General features: G+C 39.1%; 1 protein-coding gene across 2 annotated transcripts in view; it reads left to right on the top strand.

Annotated features, from left to right (window-relative positions):
- Positions 1–22,808, top strand: part of stx8 (syntaxin 8) — a 53,223-nt gene that overhangs the window by 13,278 nt on the left and 17,137 nt on the right. The window contains exons 7-8 of one of the 2 annotated variants that reach the window (XR_013294777.1): positions 10,912–11,013; positions 19,996–20,126. Coding sequence is in view for 1 of the 2 variants with exons in the window: in XM_077570825.1 (XP_077426951.1) it covers positions 10,912–11,013; positions 19,996–20,060 (167 nt within the window). In the remaining variant the exon portion in view is untranslated. Of the gene's footprint in view, positions 1–10,911; positions 11,014–19,995; positions 20,681–22,808 lie in introns of those variants that run through there. The other variant, XM_077570825.1, reaches the window with a different exon arrangement.

Here is a 22,808-nt window from a genome sequence, read left to right as displayed (position 1 = left end):
GTTGGTATACATGTATATTACTTAGCATAACGGTTATGGATATATTTGCAATGTCGGAGGTGGGATTCAAACCTGCAACAGATTGGGGAAAAGTGTATATTTAACGTTAAATTGTGCGAATAGTAGAAGAATTGTAGAATATGATATATGTAACCCGGGAGGTGTGCATTTTGGAAGCAAGTTGATATTTGAATGGCGTAAATCAGAAGTGTTATGTGGGAGTTGTTTCACGGCAAAAAAGTGTGGCGAATAAAAATATAATATATATATTTTTTGTATATAAACAGCCCAGTGAGCAAAAATGAAAAATTCCACAGAAAATGTTGTGTTTGGACTATGGAAACACACATACTACCAAATGAAAGATTGGACTCTCATCTTTAATCAGAAAAAAAAGTTTGTTTCTACCTTATTCCGTTTTTCAGTAATCAACAATAGAAAATGGTTAGTTTCACCCAAATGCTCTGTTTTGAAACAAAAAACGGAGAAATCAAGCTTTTTGTGAAACGATATTATTTCATGCACTCTAGTGAATTTGAGACCTTTTTTTTTTTTTCCATGAATGATGCCACACCTAAACAGTGCTTTACTTCTGTAAAACACTACCACCAACAATGAAAAAGTGTTTTTTCATAGCACAATACGTTTATTTACATTCAATAGTGTAACAATTTGACAAAACAATTTGGCAAACTATTTACAAATGTGTGCAACTGTGGTACTATTTACAATTATGTCGATGTTTCAAATACAGTTTTTCTTTTTGTAACACTACCCTGCGTGCAAGGCGACGCAGCAGGATTTGCACAACAGATTAGTTTCACTGCGATGGCCCCTTAGCGTGCAGACGCTACACTTTCTTGCTGGCTTTTTTTTCCCGGAGAATAGCAAGTATATACCGCAGTGTGTGTTTGGCCATGTTGCCATCAAGTCTACTCTCAGGATCATGATACGGTGACGTTACGGTGGTGTTACGTCTGGCTTCCTCATGTCCTTCAGTTCCTATACCGGGGGTTGATTCATCTTATCCGCTCCATTCATGGTGGCATCGTAGTCCATAACCAGTGTCTTCTCTGTGATCAGACTGTACCCACTCCTCCGATGAATATGCATTGGACTCGGGGCACCTCTTCGTCGTCCGATTGAACGTCCGCCTGAGCGTCCGCCTGAGCGTCCGCCTGAGCGTGCTTGGTTGTACTCCGCGTTTTCCGGCGTTAGCATCGCTAGCCGGTGAGGCTATATGACGTGATCATAGCCGCCGCGTCAACGCTTCCAACTTCGGCGTCAACCTCGGAGTCACCATCATCATCATCGTCGTCATCAATGTGCTCTTTAGCATTGGTCGATGCTTTTCGTCTTTGAAAAAAATGCTCAAGCGTGAGCTGCTTGCAACCGGTCGACATTATGGCTTCCTCAGCCATTGTCCCCTCAACACTCTAGCTAGCCTCACGTCTTCTACTGACGCCTACCCAATCTTTCAGCACAGCTGGCCAAGGCTTTCCTCCACCCGTTTCCAAAAAAAACCCAAAAAAACTTGGTGACCGTCTTTTAACGTCTTTGGCGCTCCTACTAAACGTCATTTAACGTTTTTGGCAGTAAAAGAGTTAATGATGGCAGTCAATGGCAAGCCAATGCGGCAGTTTGTTTGAGTCACAAGGCTGGTCGTATTGAGTCGTGTCTTCCAGACACTGTGAAAATGCAGAGAACCACGTATGATGTTCAAAAGAGTGTTGTCATTCGAGGAATGGCAAACTTGCAGTGAGCCGCGAAAAAAGCGGACCTGGTCTTGTGTGACGATTGGATTGGCTGACTGCTTGATTTCATGAATTATTGAAGCTATTAAATGTGTGAAGGGGATAATGTTGGACACCCGCACCGTAATGTTCCTTGGTCTCATTTCTTATAAGTGAATGCCAACTATACGCTTAAAATAAATCTTCTGTAGCCCTTTTTAGTGGTTGTATGATCATGTGGCGTATTACTATAACCCAGGGTTCTTTTATTTAGTTGAACAGTGTATTAATTAAAATGGACAGACTGGGTTTTCAGAATCACAGTTCCTGCATGTCTAACTGGTTTGACTACCAGAAATCTGTGCTGTATTGTTGCAACAATGAACCCAGAGATTGCTCAGTTACCTCAAAAAAAACAGTAAGAGCGTATTGACCTACCACCAAATTCTGCATTCTAACCAGATTCCAATCAATCAAGAGTTGTTTTTTTTTCTTCTTTTTTTTCCTTGAGAGCTCAGTATTGTTCATTCGGTAATTTTACCGATTTGACATGTCATCATCATTGCTCTCTTTTTTTTTTTTTGTATGTGTATGTATGTGCGAGTGTGTGTGTATTCATTAGTTCACCTAAAACCTATTTAAAAAAAAATCCCATACCGTTCACCTAAACCGAACACTTCCAGCCAGAGTCGTGAGGCCGCCAGGAGACCCGAGGAAGGACCAAAGAAAACAAAGCAAAGTGTCAATCAAGAGTCTTGATGTCTTTATTTATCCGTTCATCCATACCAGCATCCATCTCTGTCTGAGGACCGTCGCTTGTCCGAGCATTCTATCAATGGAAGGTCTTGGTTGGCGTGAGCCGTTTGTGCTCGTGAGCCAAGCGAGAAAATTAACATTTTTGGACTCTACATCTGAAAACATTTCATCAATCACGCCTTCTGTTTCTCTTTAGTGCACCCCCCCCCTTTTGTCACTTGATTAGTGTGCATTTAAGTGCTGTTCTTGACACTTTTGAAAAGCAACCTGTTGGGAGTTTCAGATGCGGGTCAGGGTGAGATTTTGAGGACATGAAGACATTATCGTGGAGGCTCGCTGTCTGTAAAAATTCTTCATAGTCACGTATTTTGCTCAGTGACTGATGTGAATATATATATATATGAAAAAAAAAGCCTGTCTGAATGTTTCCTTATGTGGTTTACTGACAAGAGTGGCTCAGTTCCAGCAACCCTTTTACATCACACACTCGCACCTTCTTTGAAAAGTGTGCCATTCGTACTAGTGTGGTTGAAGTAATCATAAAATACATCGTAAACATGATGATGGTTGAATTAAAGGTAACTGGACCTTTTGGACTGTGGCCTGAATGACTTTTTTTGAAATTTATTTTTATTTTTTTTACATCTTTACGTTGGTCATTCAGTTGATGCTGGCTCATCTTTTTTGATTGGTCTTAATCTATCTGGAATGTATGTGTTTTTGCTATTGCCTTTTGTTGGCACTGGAGGATGTACGACTTCTATATATGTAACTTCCGACTTTTATGAAACCTGAGAAAAGTGAAGCAAATTGTAACAGCATTTCGATAGACTGTACAGTATGAAGTCTTAAAAGACTGATGCAATAATAAGATCTTAATGGTTAGTTTGTACTGTACTTGTTTTGAACAGTTTTGACTGAGCAATACAGATCAGTTCATTTTTGTCACAATGCAGTTTCAGAATGCTAAATCCTTTTTCAGCGATATCTGCATTAACAATGTAAATTGTGTGACATCATACTATAAATAAAAAGAATAAACACGAACGGTCTAGTAAAGTCTGGTAATAGATTACTTGTATCATATTACGTTGCAAACACTATTACTTTTTCAATACTGACCCCTAGAAGAGGCTCTCAAAAATTTGAGTGACCTTTTCCAATGTCAATGCAGTCAAACGCATACCAGGCCATCAGCTGCAAACAAGGTTTTACAGACTTGGATTGTTTTTCTAGTGCACAATCTCTTACATTCTATATAGACATATCAAATGCCCAGAAGGACAATATACTATATGATGAAAAATAAAGGTGTGTTCCATCCTGTGCAGCTCATCTGCAAGGCAGAATCACGTCCAGATGTCCACAACAGTTGTGTGGGTGAGGTACTTTCCTGTCTACTCCCTCCTCCATTTATCTTATCCAGTCACCACGCCTGCCACTCCAAAGCCTTTTTCACAAACTATCAACTTGGCACTGAAAAAAAATGAAATCCCTAATAATAATAAAAAAAAAGAACAAAACAGGAGAATTTCAGTGTTTCTTTCCCATCGCTTTGCTTAAAGCCAAGAGGATTAAACAACACTGGCGACAAACATTGTGTGTGTTCCTTGATGGCTTTCGCTCTAAGCGCCATGTGTTGGAGTAATCTGCCTTTAATACCGTTTTAGTGGACAATAAGGAGGGTTTAAACCGGCTTTATGGGTTTTCCTGGAATGCTAATACCGAAACTACAGATACTGCCGTGCCTCATATGCACTTATTGATCTCAAATGTATGAATCATTTTCACGCCCAGATGATTACGTCATGCCGCGTTGCATGCCTTCTGTCGTTTATATCATTAACAGATCAAATTTGACTTGCCGCTACTGATTCCTTTTCGTAACAGTTTCTTCATATTTGAGGGTATCTTGTTTTACGAACTGTGGATGACTCTATTGAACCATTCAGAAGGGACTATTCCATCTCTATTACAAAATGTGTTCTCGTGAGAAATCGGGACATGAGCAAAGAAGTTCCATCTATTCATCTTTCTATACTGCTGATTCTGAGTAGGATCGCAGGTGTGCTGTCGTCTGTCCCCGCTGACAGTCAGGCGAAAGGCTGCGTTACAGCCTGGACTGGTCACTAGCCAATCACAGGGGACATAAAGACAACCAACCAGTCACACTCACATTCACACCCTAAGGACAATTTCGAGTCAGCCAAAAAGTAAAATATTCTAATTATGATGCTCTGCTCATTAATCAGAAATAGCTTCCATTGTCATATCAAAATCATAACCTGACTGAATCAATGACATAAATAAAAAAAGGTCACTTTAACTTTGTACAATTGATTTTAGTTCATCCTGTTCTGGTCAAGTCATTTTGCGATATATTAAAAGCTTTCATCCACTTCTTCCCGCACCTGTAAAATAATTCATTTTCCATTCCGATGTAGTCAGGGAGTGTTTTTTGGAGACTTGGTGACTTTTATTACATCTTCATTGTAACTCCCAGTCGCACAGAAATAGAGTGAAAAATATTCCTGTGAAAGAGCTTTTCCATTGACTGTTAACATCAGTGTGAAAATGACCTTGCAACTCAGCCAAAATGTCGATGTCTTGAATCTTGAGACAGCCCAAGAATCACTCCAGCAGGCTAAAGACTGTCACGCAAATGTGAAACAAATTCAATGATTTAACCCTGGAAAACCCACGGGGTCAAATTTGGCCCCTATAAATTCTGCTACTCAAATAACAAATACCTTTTTTTTTTTTTTTTTTTTACAAATTTAACTTCAAAAGTCCAGAGTGCCACTTCTGACCCCTGCATGGGGCCATCTAGTGGATGAATATTGCACATTACATGAGCCAGAGTGGTGGTGACAAGATGGCTGGCAACATGCTGTTTTGTTGAGCTGGAAATCAATCCAAACAAAACCATCTTCTCAGCAAACCATCAGATGGTAAAATTGTGTTTTTTTTTGTTAATCTATTTCCTATCATGTTGCAGAATGCCTAGGAGTATGTTTTATATATATATATTTTGATAAATTAGCAACTCTGAGCTAGTTCAAAAAAAAAGGGTAAAAATTGAAAAAACATATATTTTGGTGTTCAGTGAATTTATAGCAGCCATTTAATGTATAATTCATAATTTTCCAAAGAAGAAAAGGGTTCTTGGGTTCTCCAGGGTTAAACAAGTAGACCGTACACAGGGAGCTCTAGAACGCTTTTTACAGGGATGAGACAATCACCAGACAGTGACTTACGATGTAGGGAAGTGCTTCTCAATAATTTTTTTGTATTCACACAAGGAGATATTTATGGCACATAGACGAAAAGCCGCTTTGTATGAATTAGAAAGACAAAGTTTAGTGACGCATCCATGCAACAAAGTACAGTAGTTCATTTAACATTCAACCAGTGTTAATGTAGTATACAGTTGAATTGTTTAACTTTGACCCCATCTTAAATTTAGTAATTGTATTGTTTGTAGCAACACATTTCTTCACATAGACATAACATACAGAGCCCATTGTCCCTGCATCTGAGAAATATTTGTCTGAAGTGGGTACTTAGGCGATCCAGATCAGCAAGCCTTCAAAGTGACACGTCTTCCAGCAGACACTATCGCCACACACGTGTTACAATGTGTCACGCTTTTAAGAAGGCAAAAGTGGGGTGATGCTTCTTTCATTCACTATCTGATAACGTTGTAGATGTGTAATCTGATACGCTGCCCAAACTAGACACCGTCAACGTTATCTGTAGGATATTATACTTCACATTAGGTTGCTAGTTTTGGCAAGAAATCTAGTGAGTGCTATTACTGTAAAATGAGGAAATAACTGGGTTGTATTCTAATATCAAGGGCCTTCTACTGATTCAGTTCACGAAGTAACCTCTAGTGGGCACCAAAGGAGTGACAACCACATCAATCTAGTTCCTTCTTTTGGATTTATGGCTTCAGGCACAGAAAATTGGGACAATTTGTGCTTGATATGACCAAATTGTATGGAACTGTACTGGGAAGTTTGAGGTCTTCTGGGCAGCAGCATGTGCTAAATACAACATTGTTATGGAAACAGGAATTCTCCAATGCCGTTAAAAGTAATACTTCTTTGGGTATCATGAAATCACATCACACCACCTGATACCATATGCTTCTAACACGTTATATTTAGCTTTTGCTATTTATTTTTTTTTAAAATTTCTTTTAGCGCCTAGTGAAGTGTGGTGGTCTTATTATTACATCACATTTCTGCAATTTTCTTAGTGCCCGGCACCTCTCCTAAGCTGTCCACAAGCAAATGGTGCAGGGCTGTTTCCACTCTGGATGGGAAGTTGTTTCAGCCGTGCTGTTGGCTAAACATTTACTCTGGCCCTTCGCAGGTTGAACGCAATTATCCCTCAAATACTCACTGAGATTTTCAGCAATTACATGCACCTCATGTGCCACCCTGGAATTTTAAGTGCTCCCTACTTGCGTCTGTATTAAATTCATAATCCAGTTCAAATGTGTGTCATGGGCGAGCATGCTGTAATACTTGCTCTTTCTGGATCTGGCTGTGTTGGGTCATCATATGTATGACTTAACATGCACTGGGTGGTGAGTGTTTAATACCCAGAATATTCCTTTTTTTTTATATTAAGTCTAGAATCTAGATGTATTGTTTATTATAATTATTCATTGGCTTTTGTGTGCTTAGTGCAGGTTTTACTGATAATGTGGTTGCACAAGTGTCCACACCCTCCTATTTAATTCCAACTCATGTTAAATAACTTAAATAGGAGTCAGCACACTGTCACAATTTAAAATGCCTCTGATTAACCAAAATAAAAAAAGGAAAATTATGTTTTTTAACTGCCTGAAAAATTATGATAAAACAAGAAACTCAGCAAAATTGTTACCACACTATTAAAGGAGCTGCAGGAATTTCTGGCAAGTATGACATTTTTTTTGTAAACGTGACAACAGTGTTCTTAATTTTCTGTCTACTTTGTATGCCTTTAATTGCTGAAAAGTATTTATGAATTTTGTTTGTATCAGCTGTTTTTGTGAACAAAGGCCCCAGTACTTGAGATCTCAACATGGGGACCACTTTTAGGGTTTAATGTCTGGGCTTTTGGGGTAGGGTGGCAAGATTTTACAAAGATAGAAAATATTCAACAGATCAACCGTTCTAAATAGCAATCAGTGTTGCCACATAACCTTCAGCCTTTTTCTAGAAAGCAAAAAACACCAGGAAAAAGCCTGAACATCTGAACTTTACTGCAGTTAATTTTAGACACTTTAAATAGTGGCAGTTGTGCTGACTCATTTAACAGGAGTTTGAATGTGATTGGTTAACTCTGAACACAGTTGCATCCCAAGTTATAAGACTGTGTGCACACGACCACAACCAAATTACTAAGTTGTTTATTGTTTCTTTCCCCACTCTAAAATATTCATTTTTATTCAATTGAGTGGTACAAGTTTTTTTGGTAACAATAATGGTGGAAATAGTTTAAAATAGTAGACTCCATCCACTGTATAGTAGGCCTATTTGTTTTTTTCTAGACATAATTTCCAAAAGTGTGTTTGTGATTGATTATGTTTTAAAACCACCAATTTTAGCACAATTCAAACTGATAACAATCCTGCTCTATAGATTAGCTGATAGATACCCATTCCAAACATTTTTTTTTTTAAACTTCCTTCTCAATACATCACCTTCTACTGGGTGTCGTCGCTAATGAAGTGTGCCAGTATTGATGAGGTGCAAAGGCAGCTGGCGTTGGCGCAAGTGCCAGTGACAGGGTGGTCCGCCCCCGCCTGCACTGCCGCTGCCACCCTCATGCTCATCATGCTTACATTGTTTGGCTTTGGTGGCATCTGGCTGCATGGGTGGGGGGGGGGGGGGGACCTGCTGATGAACATTCTTGCCAAAACTTTGGTACCTTTTACAATAGTCACACCATTGCTTTCATTTCTTAAAAATGCGTGCCGATCACATCATTAATTTTCTGTCTACTTTGTATGCCTTTAATTGCTGAAAAGTATTTATGAATTTTGTATTTGTGAACAAAGGCCCCAGTACTTTTCTTTTCTTTTCTTTTTTTCTCTCTTTTTTTTTTCTTTTCTTTTTTTCTCTTTTTTTTTCTCTTCTTTTTTTCAGGAGAGCTCAGTATTGTTCATTCGATTTGACATCATCATTGCTCTCCTTTTTTTTTAAAAAAAAAACAAATAAATTAAAAAAATTTAATAAATGTTTTTTTGTTTTTTTTTAAATATATATACATATATATACATATACACACACACACACATATATATATATATATATATATATATATATATATATATATATATATATATATATATATATATATATATATATATATTTTTTTTAAGGCCCCAGTACTTGAGATCTCAACATGGGGACCACTTTTAGGGTTTAATTTTTTTTTCATGGATTTAAAGTCATTCATAGAATAGCAATAAGAGTAGTTTGGTTAAATTACTTTCATGCATATTCAGTGTAATTGGATCGCAATCTGAGTGATCGAATATGTTCTGATCATCATCATGTGTTTCTAGTTTTTGCTCAGTCTATTTAAATGGTTCTATTACATTTACAAAAGCGCTGCTCACTCAAGCATTCTCAGTTTTTTTTCCCCCCTGATAGATTTGGTGATATTCACGTGATTTATTTTATTTAGTTTTGCACTCAATGAATCTGTCATATCCAAGAAATATACCGTGGCTTTGTTCTATGGGCAACATTTTCAGTTCAAAGATTGTTAAAAAAAAAAGAAAAATAGAAATACATACTTCTCACATTATTTGCTAGCCCCTATTACTATTTCATATGGCCCTGCTTTTTGAAGTATAAACTCAACAGTCTATACAGTATATGGAACTAATGTGAACATTTTCAAGATTTCTTTGGCCTCTTCTTTGAAGTGTCTTGCGAGTCAAAGAAAGGTTCAACTTTCACAAAGTCATCCATCAACGGACTGTCCGTTGCGTTGTCTGTCATGTGCATCTGCAGACCTTGGGGGTAAACGTAGGTGAAACTCGCGCGCAGCCGGTTTCAGTTTCAAGCAGCACACAACTAGGCTAAGGGAAGATTATTCTACAACAACATTAAATTAGCGCTGCTTGTGTTGGCATATTTGTTTAAAGCAAACAACTTTAGTTAAAATGGTTCTAAATTAATATCATAGCTACCCATTCTGGAACACTGAAATTTAGTACATCAGTGTCTGTATTGACAGTGCCATGATTGTATTTGGTGGCACGATTGGATTGCATCAAGACATTCATCGCCACTTAGCTAACTACCCCCCAGAGGAATAAATTCAACGATGCATTAAAAGACCTCCCCAGAACTGTTGGCTCAAGGAGGCTGCCAGTCTGGCAGGGGGTTGATGTCCAACAGTGAGACTAATCTCACCACATGTGTCCAAGCGCTTCACAAGGCCAGATGTTGGAATGGCTGATTTTTTTTTTTATTGTATTTTTTGTGTGTGTGACAGCATGAAACACTGCAGCCCATTTCACGCACGTGGTTAGAAAGGCATAAAAGCTGCGCTACCAGCTAAGAAGACATACTACACGGAGCTCAATTTAATTACGACACACATTTATGCCATTTTTTTTTCTTCCTAAGCACTGATCGGTGTGAATTGATTTAATGGTTTCATCTGTTCTGGTCAAGGGTTGATACGGCGTCTCAGAAGGCAGAATTTTCTGTATTTGGGCATGGAACGAAGAGGAAAAAAACAGAAAGGAAATAATGACAGGGAATTTAATTGAAAAACAAACAATTGTGCAGCATTGAATTGTATTTAAAATCGTTTCTCCTTTGTGGCCTGCCAGATCCAAGCCAATATGTTACAATAGGAAATTGAGAATTATGTTTGGGATGTAATCTACTAAACAACCGCTGTAGCTACAGTTAAATTTCTTGTTTTTGATCACTTAAGCTTCTTGGTATGGTTTTGAATCAGACAGTGGAGTTAGATGTCATTGCAAAGCCAAAATCAAGAAGCTGGTAAGCTAAAAAATCTTCTGACTCATTGCAATGGCACGCAGTACAAATGTATCCGTGCCTACACGGGTCATGCCAGCTTCTCCCTGACATAAGGCCTACAAATGACTTCACCCATGGGATTGTTGTGTAGTGTTTGGATTATCCAGAGATCTCCAGAATAGATACAACGGTCGTACAAAAAACAACCACATTCCATCCTCATGAAAACTTCAGATTTGAAACTTACAATGTATTAAGGCTAAAAATCTGCTTTCTGCTAATATCTCTGCTCTTAACTTGCACCTTTACGAAAATAAAACAACGTTGTTGCAACGTGAAGTCACGATACAATATTTCAGATTATACGGCAAAAAATGTCTACCGGTATATCAAATCTTCATTTTTTTCTCGTTTAGAAATCATTGATGACATTACACATCTCGTGGATAAGACAGATGGCCGCATTCGCAACGAGACACGACGAGTGCAGCTGGTGGAGAAAAAGTCGGCCTCCTGTGGTGAGTTGCCTTCTTTACTTATGTAAAATTTCGGAATTGTCTTAATTAGCTTGATACAGTAGTGCTTATCCATTGTTAAAAGTCAGTTTTAGAGCAATTATGCAGTGTTAAAGATTTGACTGTCATGAAAAAGTGGCGGTAAAGTGGACGTTTCCTTCCTGGGCTAATTACCAAAGCATTCATACTCCTGAAAAATCCTTGGGTTGAATTTTGTCAGCAAGCAGCTTCCTAACATTTATTGGTCACGATAATTATTTTGAAGTCCTTGCTAGGGTAAACTGTTGAACAGAATACAAATGTAGCAGTGCATGAGAGCACAAGATCCAATTTGCAGTCTAGCTTTTGAGAAGGATAGCAAGTAACACTTCAAATTCAAATTAGAAACCTACTTAATGGGTCCATGACTGATTTGTAACATGTTTTCAATTTGTATTGGTTTTGATGAGTTAATTAGTTCAATGTGTCACTCGCGATGGCCCTCGCTCAACATGACCTCAGATCTGCTTCCATTGTTTTGTTTTTTTTTACAACGCCCGACGTCGTATTAGGCCCACGTATAAATATATTTTTTTAAATGGTGGGGGCAATATTCCGAGAAAAAACTCGCAAATTTGTGACTGTATAAAGTGGCAAATTTGCAAGAAAAAAAACTCGGAAACTTACGAGAAATACACGTAGTGTAGCTTTAGTCTAATGTGAGGATTCGTTGGTGGTTAATGCGACACTGTTTATAAAATGAAAAGGCAGGATGGAGACGGATTCATTCTTAATTTTAACTTTACTCTTCATGCACGGCAGCTAGAGTGACAACACTTCCTGGTTTCCTATCAGCTGACAAAACACTAACCAATTAGAAGCTAGCATACTTAGGTAAATGCAAGTGAATGACGGAGAACAGCAGATTGGACACATCAACTTAGCTACTTGTACAACAAAATACCAAAATGTATGAATGTGTAAATAATAACTCTGGTAACATGAATGTACAAGTAAATATTTATTTGAACAAATTCTTCTTTTACAAAAAGCAAATGCATAACATTATATGGTTAATCTCTGCTAAAGCAATAATGGCAAAGTAAATGGCACAAACATCCGAGTAGTACGCTACGTGTATTTTTTGTAAGTTTCTGAGTTTTTTTCTGGCAAATCTGCCACTTTACAAACTCGCAAATTTGCCACTTTATAAACTTGCAAATTTACAAGTTTTTTCTCTCTGAATATTCCCCCGCCCTCTAAAAATATATATATTTATACATGGCCCTAATACGCCATCGAAGTTCTTAACCCTTTCAATGGCCTTTAAAAAAAATATTGGTCAACAGCTTCTCAGAGGGAATTTACTGCAGCTGGCTCGAGCCAATCTGTGGAATGCGTGAGCTGACCTCCGTTTGCCCATTGAACTCGGGCAGTTATTGCTTAGGCAAATGTTGCTTTATTGTGTGATGAGAGCCTGCTAGCGGTCGACGAGGCTAAACAGAAGCAGAGCAGACACTATGAAGGTCTCGCCCCTGAAATTCTTGATTCTGTTGGTTGGGTCCCCATGGCGCCCGAGTGTGAGCTTATTTGTAGATCCCAGAGCTGCCGCTCCACCCCTCTCCTTCATCCCTACATCCACCGGTGTTGCGTAATACATTTTAATACATCTACATCATGCATTTTCGAGGGCGTGCATTCCCAAATGTACTTGAACGCATGCAAAGAGTGTCCTTGTGCATACATGCCTGTATACATTGCTGTGTTGTCTGGCCGTCTACGTGAATGGAAAAAATTCTCCTTCTCCTCAACATCACTTTTTTTTTTTTCCATTTCTCACCGTCTCTCTCACTCGTCACTGCAGTTGTTTGGCACCCGTCTTTGTGTCAAGCAGAGAAAGAGCTGAAGCGGCGACATGCCACAAATTGTTTGTAGGGCTTTCCTTCTTTCTCAATGGCAGCATGTTTATAATTCCTTGGCTTTAAGTCTTTATTTATTTTTGTAACCGCCTCTCATCCAAAGCTGGCGTTTTGTGTTATGTCTTAGCAGACTTAGCGACGTCAAGCCTTGACAGCTGATGGCATACTTAAAATATCTTTTTGTGGCCCTCATTTGTAATAGATTAAAAAAAAAAAAAGTTATATACAGTCCCCTCCAAAAGTATTGGAATGGCAATGTTTTTGTTGAGGACATTTTGGGTTTCAGATCAAAAGATGAATATAAGACAAAAGTTTGTTTGTCTGAAGCCACCCACTTTTCAAGTGAGCAAAAGTATTGGAACTTTTTTTTTTTTCAATTAAATTGAATAATTGCTGGTATAACCCTTACTTCCAATAAATGTATCAATCATTCGACCCATTGACTGTACCAGACTGTTGCATTCTTCATTTTAAATGCTTTTCCATTTTTAAAAAAAGTTATTTTATACTATTAATTGAGAAGAATATTAGACAGTGAAGGATACTACTGAAAATGATTATATTGTCACTCTTAATAATAATAAAAAAAAAGTGACAGATTCTCAGCTATTAAACATTTTTAAATGCTAATTAACATTTTGAAAATAAAATTCTCTCACTGCTGCTGAGATTTTTTGCCTAGTTTAAGGTACAAAAATTGCTTCAGAGAAGCAAGATTATTTATCGCCACATGTAGAAAACCAGCACACATTTTTGTCTATTTGTCCTCTGACTTATTGTTTGGACTGTTTATCAGAGTGGGAACGTCTCCGCCAGCTTTTGACACAGAAATCAAATTGCGCTGTCCAGACGCACAGACTGATGTGTGCAGCTGGCTCTGTCACTGTCACTCTTAAAATACTGATACTAAAAACACATGATGTTGTAAATTGGTATCAAAGTACTTATCCAGTTCTGGTATTTGGTGAATGAACCTCAATACATAAATAATACACAAAGCATACGGTTGTCATTCCTCACTTTAAAGCCATACAAGACTTATAACTCATTTTCCGGTATTGGATTAGTCAAAAGTGCAAATATCTCTGGGATCTTATTTTCTTTTTAACTGATTAAGGATCAGAATAAGAACATACCGTGGTGAACGCCATTATCCTGGTCACATGATCGTGATGACGTATCCCGTGCGTAAAAGAAAGCCACCTTCGTTCATTTCAATGGGAGTTTGCTGACGTAATGGGCAAGAAAAAGTCAAATCCTCAGCACGTCGGGTTTCATGTCTTTCCGAGTGGGGGGGTTTCATAAAAAGTGCTATAAAATCATAATCGCTCAACATAAATTGACATTTTTTTCAGGGAAAAGTTTCAATTAACCATTTCACAGAATAGCTGGTTCGGTTTTTCATAAGTCTTGTATTCCTTTAAGGGTAGCCATAGAAATAGTTGTGCACGTGCAGCTCCCCGGTCCTCTTCACATTGTACACAAATGATTGTGTGACATCACACCCAGAGAACTTTATCATTAAGTTCTCTGATGACACAGCTATCGTCAGCTTGCTGCAGGCCGGCGGTAGCCCACTGGACTATTTCTCAGAAATAGAGAAATTTGTCCAGTGGTGTGACCGGAATCATCTTGTGCTCAATGTGGGGAAGACAGAGGAGGTGATATTTGATCCAAAAACTGTTGGTGACCACGGGCCAGTCGTCATTAAACGCAATCACATCAGCCAGGTGGGTTCATACAGGTATCTGGGGGTCCACATTGACAACACACTCAGCTGGAGGGTACACGTTGGAAGTCTCTGCTCCAAACTCCAACAGCGTCTCTATTTCCTACGCAGACTGAGGGTCTATGGAGTGGAGCAGAGGATCATGCTGTTGTTCTACCGGGCTGCATTGGAAAGTATCATCAGATACGGCATTGCGGCCTGGTACGGCAACCTGACTGTGCAGTCAAGGTCACAGATTGCCGGTCTGGTGCGGACTGCCATGAAGATCATGGGGGTCGGGAATCATCCTTCCCTACAGATGCTTTATGAGCGGTCCGTCACCGGACTGGCACAGAAAATTGTTACTGACCCGACTCACGTTCTGCATCATGAGTTCCAGCTACTGCCTTTCGGCAGGAGATTCAGGGCCCCCAGAACCAGGCTGAACCGCTACAAGAACTCATTCCTGCCGACATCCATCAAATTGCTTAATAACCGACATTAACTAAGTGGTGCAATATACAGTATATATATATATATATATATATATATATATATATATATAGGAGTGTGTGTGTATTATTTATTTTAATTATCTCTCTCTATTCTGTTGTTTTTCTTACTGTAAACTACTGCTGCACTTCTTATTTAATTTTGATTTTATCTCTTTCTATTCTGTTGTTTTTTCCTTACTGTAAACTGCAGCTGGACGGAGTCCAGGAAAAAGTTCCCCACGGGGAAAGTAAAAGTATATCGTATCGTATCGTATCGTATCGTATCGTATGTTCGACGTTCTATCCATTGTACCCGGGCATCACCTGAAATGCCGTTTACCTTTTTCTTTGTAACTACTGAATGAATGCAGTCAATGAAACTGAAACTACCTGATGTGGCAGGAATATGTCAAATAAGAGTGCACGCTGTGAGTTTGAATGCATTAGTCTATTGGAGGAACAAATCCTTTGGAGGGCGGCATGAGTTCTCTGGAGCTTTAGACATCACTACCAGGCAACACCAGTAGCGCTTAAGCACTTCCCTTCTCTACAGCGCTAATCCACATTTGGTATAGTACCACTTGTGATAGGCCAGTAATCCTGAAGGTGGCTTGCATTTAAAGTAGGGTTGTGCTATTTGGACTGGAAGCAAATTAATGTATTAGTGAAGTGCTTGGGAAATAAACTATACTGAGAAGACCTTAAGTAGTCAATTATGTAAACAGCTCAACACTTGTTGTTTGATGAGATGTTGATACTGAGGGGTCTGAAGTTTAACTCATGACACTTTTGTTGTGGCTCCAATACACCAATTATGTAGGACTAGCATTCAGACATAATCCAGACTTAAATGGAAATCTATCTTTGTAATTGCAGCCTATTTTTTTCTGATGCTGATTAAGGTTTATCGTCAAGTGTGCCAATTTTTCATCACATTATTTTATCGGTTTTATTTGTTTCAAATTCTATCCAGAAAGAGATTTGTTGAATCCCGATGTGCTTGGAGTGTCAGGATAACTTTATTACCATAAAATGTGTCCCTTTTCTTTAGGGGTCATCCATGTGACGAGTGTGGGAAGTTGAGGGGGTCGGGGGTTGGGACTTGCCCCAATTATTTGTTGCATCTCGGCGATTCGTCTTATTGATGTGTCTGAAAATTGCTAAGATTGGGCCTCTGGAGCGCCTGGGTGGTCTATCGCCAGACATCGTGCATCTCCTTCAAGCCATCACTGTCACAGCAGATTTCCAATCTATCTGGCAAGCAAATTTTTACCGTCAGTCTCCAGAGGCATCCTGAGGGTCAGGAGGAGCTTGTTTAGTCAGAGACGGGGAATGATGGTCCAAGAGGAGGAGGAGGAGGAGGAAGGTCACTGTGAGTGTCTCGTGTGGCTCAATGTCTGGATTTGATTACATTGTGAGAGTCATTGAAATGTAACACATGATTATGGTACACACCTCAGCCATCTTGATTCTCTTGTTGTCACTGGGATTGCTGGCACAATAATTTCTGACGTATGTATATAAAAGACAGGTTAGAAATAGAATGTATACAAATATGTGGTGTACAAAAGGCACTTGGTCACTATTATACAAACATTAACTGGATTCTGGACTTCAAGCAATTATCCATTTAATCAGACCACCACTATGACCACAAGCGTCATTTTCTCAAGAATGCCTTCAAACTAACTTAGCCTTTATTTTCCCCTTTGGGAAAGATGACTAATTAGGCTGCCGGGTGGGAACGAAGGCACGGCAAACCAAAGAATGAGAGAAATGTAAACTGAAAGTGAAAGGCCGGGCAAAATACCAACCGCGCGCTTAATAATAATGGAGGTCTTGAGTCTCACGACAGTGTTCAGCCCAGTTGTTTGGAATCTTCACTCAAGCAATTCAAAGGGATGGAATCTGGTTAAAGGTTGTGTCCTTGGAGGAGGTTCTATTTCGTCCCTCCCGACCGCCAGGTGGCGCTGCTGAATCAGCACGAAAATCCCCCACGCGCATGCGTCACTCGAGAAAGAATTTATAAAAGGACATTTCCAGGGTTCCGGCTGACGTGATCCTCCTGTATAAAAGGGGATCGTAGTCTCTTTGACCTTCTCGCGCGGTCACTCACAGCGTTTACCGCCGTTCTTCGCCGCCGTCGCTGGTGGCCTGTGATCTTGTTGCCCCCCCCCCCTTGGCTGCGACGGCTCGGTGTATTTGGACTTTTGGAATTTATGTATGGACGTTGGAGCTCTTTACATGATCTCCGCTCATCGCTAAGTGCGGCTTCAAGTTTATGAGTATGTCTGGTGGATGTTAGCGACTGTTGACGTCTTGCCTATGGATACTTTGACTTGTTTTGACTACAACTCGCTGCTGGTACGGTTATTTCGTATCCTTTCCTAGCTTGTATTGCCTCGCAACTTATGCGTGAGGCCGCCAGCCGTCCTTGATGTTGTTTGATGGCATTGATATTGTCTGTCATGACTTCTGCTAATTTACGATGACACAGACGTTTACTTACATGTTGCTGTGACCACTTGTGAATTCGTTTGTTCCGTTGGTGAAGAGGTTGTTTTTTTCGCCTCCTCTCCCACACGAAGATAGCAGCCTGTTCACTTGCGCACACTCGGCGGCTGCTATGGACAACGACGCTCGCTGCAAGCACTGTGGCGGCTCGAAGAGGGACGCACTGACTGCTGTCTCGACTGTCGCGCAGTAGCGACTGCGGCGGGCCACACTCCGGGGAACACAACTGACGTTACGCCTTACCGGGACGCAGTGGCTCTCCAGGGGCGGTCGTTGTCGGCTGTGGCAATGGGCCAACCCCCACCACCCTCGCGGGGGTCGGGCAAAACGCAGGTCTGCTTCTCCTGCTGCCCCTGATCCATCGGAGTAAGAAGAGTCGAGCGGACTCTCAGATTGCCTTGCAGGCGAGTGTGACGGCAATACAGGCGCAGTTGGGTGATCAAAACCCTTGTGTTTCTCAGACATCTGCAGTGGAGTTGCCATATGCATTTGCGGACAATGCCATCGGGGAGGATGCCGTCTCCGTCCGGGATTTTGAGGCATGTTCGGGTATGGACTCTGGTTTCCACTGCTGCCCCCGTCTTCTCCTCCTTCTGAACGTTTTTCAGCTGGAGCGGAATTGGTGCGCACTGTTATGGTTAGCGCCTTCCAACGTTTAAAGTTGGACACGTCTGGCTTTTCTCAGCCTCCTACTGAGTGTGGCCTCTCTCCGATGGACTACTCAACCAAGTCTTTTTGGATCCCAGAATCTCGTCCTTTTTTTTGACAGACCTTCATTCCTGCTGGTCCAATTCTAGTGTTTATCCTCGGCTCCCGGCGGACGGCCGTGCCCTGGCAAATATGCAGTTTCTGAATCCTATTGATTTGGACCGTATGCCTAATGTAGAGTATTCTGTGGCTTCACTCATCGTCTCCCCGTAGGAGGCCCTTAAAAAGGCTGTGAGATGCCCGAGCCCTCAGTGGCGCTTGATGGCCGAACTGGTCACGAAGTCGTACAACGCGGCGACGGTGGTAGTATGTCGCTCTGCAACATGGCGCTGAGGGATTCATCCCTCCTTTCGAGGGAGCATGGCCGGTGTATGCCTTTGCTTATCCAGGCGCGCCGACAGGTGCGGTTGGCTCAATCTCCCTTGCGAGAGCGTTCCCGGAAGGAACTGCGTCGGCTGCCTGTGGTGCCGGGTCAAGTTTTCGGTTCGGCGCGCCTGAGGTTTCTCGAGTACCATCATTTGAGAAACACGGCCATGCTTTTCCACTTCATGGTTCATCCTTGAATCAAAAATGAAGAAAAACAACAACACTCCAAGCCAAAGCACATCACTGCATGCTGCATAAACAATTAAACAATTTTCAAAATCGACACAGTCAGTCGCTTCGTTTTTTTGCGATGGTGCAGTTCAGTCACTTTTGGCTGGGTTGCTCGCTGTGCGATGGGCCTAAGCCTCATTTTTATTGGTGAAAAAAAGATAGAACTCTATATGCAGTACAATAATATTGCTTAATAATAATAATAATAATAAATAGTGTCCTCCGCCAATATTAATGAAATAAGCACTTGGCCACTATATGAGGAAATTTTCTTAAATAATAATGACCTATTCTGCTAATTTATCATCCACTTTAACAAATGATATTTTAAAAATGTAAAAATAATTCCTCTCACCAGTTAACACGTTAATGGACGTATTGTCATACGCTTCCACTGTATTACTTTTTGTCCCCATTTTAAATTGTGCCAGTCTTAAACATGGGGCGGGGGGCACCAATATGCACTTTTATGCTGCATTCAAGGAAAGTGGAAAGTCTGAATTTTCCGACTTCAAATCGGGAAATGCCAAGAACGCCCCCTTGAACTCGGAAATCCCACTTGTGAAGTCGGGGAGGGAAAAATGACCCTGACTTCATCGACCGACTACAATGCGACGTTTCTCTACAATGGCGTAAATGGCAAAACACAATTTACTCGAGTAAAAAGCTCGGCAGCTTTTTTCATTCATAAATATTCAACATGACTTGAAGTAACACAACGTACGTGACAGTAAGCCGCTATCTCCCGGCATGAAATTATACGGTGAACTACTGAACTGTATGGAATGCTTATGAAATAAGATAAATAGTGAAGCAATAAATAAAGCAAAATTGCGAGAAGGCAAGTTTGCTGGAGGTCAAAATGTGTTTTGAGGACCAAAATAAGAAACAATTTATCACTATCCGCCATTTTGGTTGTTTACTTTTGTCTCGAACGCTTTCAGGTCACACTGGGAAAAGCCAACTCGGATAAATCCGACTTCTGACCTTTCTCCAATACAGTATTAGTACATGAGATTTTAAATGACACTTCTGAATTAATGTCCTCTTTTTTCCCCCTCTTCAGGTATGATGGTGGTGATTGTGTTGCTGCTTATTGCGATTGTCGTGGTCGCTGTGTGGCCCGTGTAGCGAGATTGGAGACACTTGCTGGCTGACTACGTACGGTACAAAGAGTGCAATCTGGATGAGGGAATGGTAGGATTCAAACACAGATGAAGACGTTCTCACCTCAAGGTTGATTTTATTTCGAATCATTTCTACGTTATTAATCGGAATTATGTGCATCGTGAATAAACGCAAGCTTTGCGGGGGGGTTTTCACACTGGTTATACTGTATTTGCATTAATGTAGCGTCTGGAATGATGCCATTTGTTGTATGGGTTTTGTTTATGACGATCCCATCCAAAACAACTGCTGTATAACTTACATGAACAGAATTTTTCTGTGCTGTAAATTTATTCAAATTGTATTTTTTTTTATATATATATATAAATTACATTTACAATTAATAACAATAACTAACACAAAATGGAATCTCACTAGCCTGTAAAGCTATTCAAGTAGACTAGTCGTTTAAAATAACTCATTCACTGCCATTGACGGCTATAGAAAAAAAAATCATTTAACTATTTCTTTTAGTTTAACATTTTTTTCCATTTTTGTTAACAAGAGTATGAAAACCTAGATTTTTTTTTATTGTATTAGAACAAATATAAAATTTGTGATTAATCGTGAGTTAACTAGTGAAGTCATGCGATTAATTACGATAAAAAAATTGTAATCGCCTGACGCCCCTAATTTTTTGTAATCTTTTCTTAAAAAAAAAAAGGTTCTTAAATTTTTTTTATAATAATTAAAAAGAAAAGATTATTAAAAATTTGGGGCGTCAGGCGATTAAAATTTGTAATCGCGATTAATCGCATGACTTCACTAGTTAACTCACGATTAATCACAAATTTTATATCTGTTCTAAATGTACCCCCAAAAAATTATAGGTTTTCATACTCTTGTTAACAAAAATGGAAAAAAAATGTTAAACTAATAGAAATAGTTCAAATGAATTTTTGACGTCTATAGCTTTAAATGGCAGTGAATAACAATTACTAACATTGTTTTATTTGGCTCAAGAAGTGCATTCCATTCTGTAATTAAAAGCACAAAAAGGACCCATTTTTCAGTGTAACGAGTTTATTTGAAAATCTGCCTTTAGTTCTACCAGGTTGGTATTATCAGTAGTTATAATTTCCTTCTTCAATTAATGGCAACAACCTAAACAATGACAACATATTTAAAAAAAAAAATACGAATAAAAAGTTGGAAAAATAACAAATCCACAATGGCTTGTGTAATTAAATATATTCATATATATAACCATAATATATTAGTACACATTGTAAAAACAGCATTGCAAAAAAGAAAGGGCTTTAAGTGTGGCAACTAAACAACATTTACAATTCATAGTATGAACACAAAGCAACACTTTTGACGGGAAGCCCTCCGGGGTTGTATGATGTCAATAACGTGGAAGCTTTCTTTGCCAACACAATAACGCTGACATGTGACATGATGCTGGAGGTTTAAAGAAATATGAAATTGTATTTCTGAATAAATGATGTCATTATATTCTGTTTTTGCAGCAGTCGGTAAAAAGCGGAGTGAAGAATCATTGCACAGAGGAAAATGGCTCATAATCAAACACTATCCTAAAATACTGAGTAACTTGTTGACTATAAATGCTTTTTCTACTCCTTTTAATCATACATCTGATCCCCATGTTTAATCTGCAAGATATGTAATTTGATGTACGAAGAAGATTTGGATCAAATGACTTGGCTTCTGCGAAAAGGGAACTAAATAGTATATTTAATAGTAAAGCTTTTCTTTACTATTTTATGCCACTAAGAAACTTCCTCCGTGAATACTAGCTCACCATTTAATTAAGTGTGCTGGTACGGCAAAAAATTCATGTCGTTTGGGGAGAAATATCAGTTTGTAGTGGCTACTTAAAATGCAAGCAAATAAATGCACAAAGACGGATTGCGAATTCATGTGAGGCATGCTGTGTTTTCACGGGAATTTGTTGGGAAAGTGTGAAAAATTGTATGTGAACTTTTTTTATGTAAATGAGGAAAATCAAAATCAATGTTGACTTTTGATCATTTGAAGAGCATTTTGTTTTGCATAAGAACAGGCGCGGGGGAGAGTTTTTATTACTTGGAATGACTAGAAATATAATTTTACTTTCATTTCATTTAATTTATTTTCCCATTGATTACTTTTTTTTTTTTTTTACACTGATTAAACTGAATTAAATGCATACGTTTCTGCACTTTACAAAACTACCTACGTACCTATACAGGTAGTGATCAATCACTACTTATAAAGTTTTTAAGTGAAGGAATATTGCTTTCCTTTGCATTATACATCGATTTTTTGTTGTTGTGATGCACCAAATATTTGGCCGAAATAAAATTTAAGCCGAAAGAATATGGCCCGAAATAGACAGGAAATGCTCAACCCTCGTTTGGTGTTTAATCTACCATTAGCCAACATGTCTGCTGTGTTTGAATTTATATTGTGCGTTGTTAAAATGCCAGCGCAAAATAAATATTTTATAATAATATTATAATTTTACTTAATTATAAAAAATGCAGTCATAGTCAAAATTGGCTTCTTTTTTTCCGGCGTTTCAGTTTTTGGCCACGTGTTTTTCATTTTCATTTTTCGGTTTCAGCCCAAAATTTTCATTTCATCCCTAATTTTTTTATTTTTTTATTTTTACATCGTGGTATAACCAATCTATTTCTGTAAAAAAAATATATATTTTTTTATTTTGTATTACCAGTGTGATATTAAAGGGATACTTGACTCATTGAG

The sequence above is a fragment of the Vanacampus margaritifer genome, chromosome 7, assembly GCF_051991255.1.
Source record: "Vanacampus margaritifer isolate UIUO_Vmar chromosome 7, RoL_Vmar_1.0, whole genome shotgun sequence".
In the NCBI taxonomy this organism is placed as follows: Eukaryota; Metazoa; Chordata; class Actinopteri; order Syngnathiformes; family Syngnathidae; genus Vanacampus; species Vanacampus margaritifer.
Note: the sequence above shows the minus strand (reverse complement) of the source record. Positions and strands in the feature narration are given on the sequence as shown.